At 47.3% G+C, this 5,142-nt stretch overlaps 1 protein-coding gene across 2 annotated transcripts in view; it reads left to right on the top strand.

Moving 5' to 3' along the window:
• The first annotated feature begins 1,181 nt into the window (after positions 1–1,181).
• The window catches only part of myo1ea (myosin IEa), a 61,895-nt gene continuing 57,934 nt past the window's right edge, over positions 1,182–5,142 (top strand). For both annotated transcript variants that reach the window (XM_061670646.1, XM_061670645.1), the window contains exon 1: positions 1,182–1,425. In XM_061670646.1, the coding sequence (XP_061526630.1) occupies positions 1,423–1,425 (3 nt within the window). In that variant the 5' untranslated portion in view covers positions 1,182–1,422. The remainder of the gene's footprint in view (positions 1,426–5,142) is intronic.

Below are 5,142 nucleotides of genomic sequence, written 5' to 3'. Positions count from 1 at the left end.
ACGGCCATGTTTGGAAACTAAGCGGCGACGTCCCGCCCTACTTCCGGACTTCAAGCGCTGGTGAATCCGAGGCTTCCACGCCCTTACAAAGTTAAAATAGTTGTGTTTATTGAGAACTATACTAATGGAACAGACATTTATGACTTTATAATGTAAGGCGTGGATATTAAACTCTCGTTTCTAGTCACAAAAAGCCATAAGCGCTCGATGTGCATAACGTTTACTGACTACAACTCCCATGAGCGTTTCGATTGGCTCGTTTTTTTTAAATTATAACTTTATTGATAGCCATACAAGCAACAATTAGTGACTCAACACAAAATATTGTGTCACCCTATACGCCACCGTTTAACCGTCTTTGGCTATTTTTTTTATTTCTGACGTGTTATTTTGAAAATTTCTTTTCTTTTTATTGTAGTAAGTTTCCGTCTCTTGAAGCATTCTTTAAAATCTACTCTCAACGGACACATTGTCAAATATACACAGAAGATCATGGAACTCAAACAAAAAGATGAAGAAATGAAACTATCACAAAAATAATTGAAAAAAAATAGACAAAATTTTGTAAAGGGTTATTTAATTGATCATGTTCTTCACGGTGTATCAATTTGTAAACATGTCAGAGTATTGCTTTGTTATAGCACCCCACTAGATGGCGATAAAATACTGCAGTCAAACGTGCTCCAGTTTACCACTCAATTTACTCATGCGATTCATTTCAATGAGTGGATTCCAAAATATTTTCTTCACTCATTGGGGGGGGGGGGGGGCGCTGTTAGGGATTTTGTCTGTACATTCACCATCGTGTAAACTTGAATGCCACTTTAAAGTAGGCTACTTCACCTTGGAGTAATGTTTTTTTTTTTTTTTAAATACCTGATTGTCTGTTGGCCTTGCCTCATGTCTTATCAATGGACTTCCCTGTTCTCACATATAAATTACAGGATAATTGAAAAACGTAAATATGAATTAAAGGGTAAAATCATGCGAATATAAAAAGTGAAAGTAGTGAAGTACCTGTACGTTACTTTAATACTGCATTTGAACGTTGCCTCGCAGCTGCGCATGCGCCTTGTCGCCTCATGAATATGTAATGAGCATCCCAACTGGGCACCTTTTCATTGGGCCGTCGTGTCTCCGTTTCCTGTGTTTTTGTTTCACAGCCCCACTTTTGAGGGCACTGCTCCGTGCGGAGGAGCTCCAACTAGTCCGCCAGCCGCTGTCACTGGGCTCAGACGACGTCATTGCTTCACAATGGACGGAGGTCACCGCTGAAAGTGGCCGCATCCACGCGTGTCGGACACTGTCGGAAATATCTCCCATCTGCTTTGGATTTTGGTCCTGCAGCTTCAAACTTGCCTCTTCTCAAACGTATACACAGCATTTGGACCCCCGTTGAAGGACAACACTGTTGCTTTGAAGATGGTGAGTGATGTTTCAGGATTTTGTTTTAAAATGAATGTTACTTTCTATTAGTTTGTCATGGCACATTTATAGTTTCTGTTGGTCTAGAAAATGTTTACGCTGACCTTTGAACCCCAGTGACGTCCACTCACTGGACACTTCATTAGGTACACCTGTTTTATGTTCTAGGATACACTACCAGATCTGCTATTGCAGAGTTAATTTTAAGTTTCCCCAGTTTGCTTATGTGTTACTTTTGATCATATTTCGTCCCCTTGATGTAGCTCTCGGGCAATAATTTAGAAACGCTACTCAGTAAGGTGCTAGTGCAGTAGCTAAACATATGGTTGAATATATAAAAAAAAAAATGTATTGTAGCCTTTGTTCATGCTCAGTTTTCGCCACAGCTTCAGTTGCGCCACTGAAATTTGCGACCAATGGGTTTAATGTAGTTCAACACATGAAGGACACATCCTTGTCACAAACCGGTTATTCATGCGACAAGAATCAGGTAGCATGTGTCAGGGTCTGTGTGTGCGTGTGTGTGTATGTGCGTGTGTGCGTGCGTGTGTGTGTGTGTGTGTGCGCGTGTGTGTGTGTGTGTGTGTTGCATGGAGACAGGTTTTTCCTGGTTACTGAATGGCATCCCTGCAACAGACACACCTAGAGGTTATGTGGCCTTACTCAGCATTGTGTTCCCCCAGCCATCAGGTTCAGTGGTGAAATGTGGTGACCTGATGTTCACTGAAGGGAAAAAAAAAAATAACCCCACTTGGTTGTTTTTGTTGGATATTCTTCAATGAAGGTGACCAACATTCCTCCTCTGCAAAGAGATTTACATGATCTTTCCAGGAAAAAGATTGTCTTTTATCCTTGGGAGCTCCCTCATAGAGTTTTCTACGTTATGTTTCTTATGCAATTTTAACTTTTTTGCATTGAGTCAAGCACTAAACCTACTCATCTAATGAACCTGGAGTCTGGGCGACGAGGAAAACTCCAAGGACAAAGGTTGCATAACATTCATTCTACAGAGCCTTTCCGTTTCAACTGTAATGGAAAATATACAGTACATTTACTTGTTGATTCATTTATTTGTAAACTGTATCACACAAACTTCATCCGATGTGTGATGAGAGGAGGCCAGACAATGTGCAACTTCATGAAAAATAGGATACCATTGATCAAACTCAGAGGGAACCTTGTTATGTGTATCCATATTTATGTGTTCTTCTTCTTCGATGCCATGTGATTAGAACAGGGAGTACATCTTTCGACAGTACTGCCCTTCTAAGTGAATAGCATCGCTCGGTAGTTCCCTCTCTGCCAGATGCTGGATAGCACGTCGCAATGACAGCAGATGGTTTGCATCATTTTGTCTTTCTCCCAGACCGAGCCCCCACTCGCTCTCCGTCGGTTTCAAAGCTGGCGCTCCGTTTTCTGACACATTGCTGCTGTTGAGATTTGCTCTGGAATTCCAGCTGCCTCTCTCTCTCAAAACAAGACGGACACCCGTTCACCTGGGGAACACGTTAGGCTTGTTGTTGCTGTGCTTCGGCACACTCCTCCACCAGTTCCCAGGTCCTCCTTTTCGCAGCACTGCTATTGCTTGTGTCCAGTGCTGAGAGTTGGTTGACTTGTTAGGTCCTGAGTGTGAAGCAATCTGAGCTATACAATCATGTCAGCTCACTTGAAATTGACTTCATGTTAAAAAATATAAAATAACTAAAGGGTCAATATCACTATAAAGTACCTTTGGTGTCCTCATCAGAATCACTCGGTCATCATGAGAATGTATTAGCAGAATAATGAAACTCTGAGGTCTCATTTTAAATGGCTGAACATTTGCACACACAAGAGTACAACGATATCCATCCATCCATTTTCTACCGCTTATCTGAGGTCGGGTCGCGGGGGCAGTAGCTTTACAAGGGATGCCCAGACTTCCCTCTCCCCAGCCACTTCATCCAACTCTTCCGGGGGGATCCCGAGGTGTTCACAGGCCAGCCGAGAGACGTAAGTCTCTCCAGCGTGTCCTGGGTCGTCCCCGGGGTCTCCTTCCGGTGGGACGTGCCCGGAACACCTCACCGGGGAGGCGTCCGGGAGGCATTCGAATCAGATGCCCCCGCCACCTCATCTGGCTCCTCTCGATGTGGAGGAGCAGCGGCTCTACTCTGATTCTCATCCCAGCCGCTTACACTCTGCTGCGAACTGCTCCAGTGAGAGTTGGAGATCACGGCTTGATGAAGCCAACAGAACCACATCATCTGCAAAAAGCAGAGATGCAATACTGAGGCCACCAAACCGGACCCCCTCTGAGCCTCGGCTGTGCCTAGAAATTCTGTCCATAAAAGTTATGAACAGAATCGGTGACAAAGGGCAACCTTGGCGGAGTCCAGCCCTCGCCGGAAACTAGTCCGACTTACTTCTGACAATACAGCCCAAACTCTGACACCGGTTGTACTTGGACCAAACAGCCTTTATCAGGGGGTTCGGTACCCCATACTCCCGAAGCATCCCCCACAGGACTCCACGAGGGACACGGTCGAACGCCTTCTCCAAGTCCACAAAACACATCTAGACTGATGGGGCGAACTCCCATGCACCCTCGAGGACCCTGCCGAGGGTATAGAGCTGGTCCACTGTTCCACGGCCAGGACGAAAACCACACTGCTCCGCCTGAATCTGAGATTCAACTTCCCGACAGTTTGACGGCATCCCTCAAGGTTGGTGTCCACCAACGGGTTCGGGGGATGCCGCCACAACAGGCACCGACCACCATACGGCCACAGCTCCGGTCGGCCGCCTCAGCAATGGAGGCACGGAACATGGTCCACTCGGACTCGATGTCGGAGGTGGGAGTTGAAACTCCTTCTGACAGTGGATTCTGCCAGACGTTCCCAGCAGACCCTCACAATACGTTTGGGCCTGCCAGGTCAGACCGGCATCTTCCCCCACCATGTGGTGATCAGTTGACATCTCCGCCCCTCTCTTCACCCGAGTGTCCAAGACATGCGGCCGCAAGTCCGATGACACAACCACAAAGTCGTTCATCGAACTGCGACCTAGGGTTTCCTGATGCCAAGTACATGTGTGGACACCCTTATACTTGAACATGGTGTTCGTTATGGACAATCCGTGATGAGCACAGAAGTCCAATAACAGAACACCGCTCGGGTTATGATTGGGGGGGCTGTTCCTCGCAATCACGCCCTTACAGGTCTCATTGTCATTGCCCACGTGACCATTGAAGTCCCCGAGCAGCACGATGGAGTCCCCATCGGGAGCGCTCTCCAGCACCTCCTCTAAGGACTCCAAAAAGGGTGGCTACTCCGAACTGCTGTTTGGTGCATAGGCACAAACAACAGTCAGGACACGTCCCCCCCACCCGAAGGTGGAGGGAGGCTACCCTCTCATCCACCGGGGTGAACCCAAATGTACAGACGCTAAGCCGGGGGGCAATAAGTATACACACACCTGCTCGGCGCCTCTCACCGTGGGCACTCCAGAGTGGAAGAGAGTCCAATCCCTCTTAAGAGGACTGGTACCAGAGACCAAGCTGTGTGTGAAGGCGAGCCCGACAATATCTAGTTGGAACTTCTCGACCTCGGACACCAGCTCGGGCTCCTTCCCTCCCAGAGAGGTGACATTCCACGTCCCTAGAGCCAGCTTCTGCAGCCAGGCATTGGATTGCCAAGGTCCCTGCCTTTGACCACCGCCCACCTTTGGCCCCTCCCACAG

The sequence above is a fragment of the Phycodurus eques genome, chromosome 2 (assembly GCF_024500275.1).
Source record: "Phycodurus eques isolate BA_2022a chromosome 2, UOR_Pequ_1.1, whole genome shotgun sequence".
Taxonomy (NCBI): Eukaryota; Metazoa; Chordata; class Actinopteri; order Syngnathiformes; family Syngnathidae; genus Phycodurus; species Phycodurus eques.
Note: the sequence above shows the minus strand (reverse complement) of the source record. Positions and strands in the feature narration are given on the sequence as shown.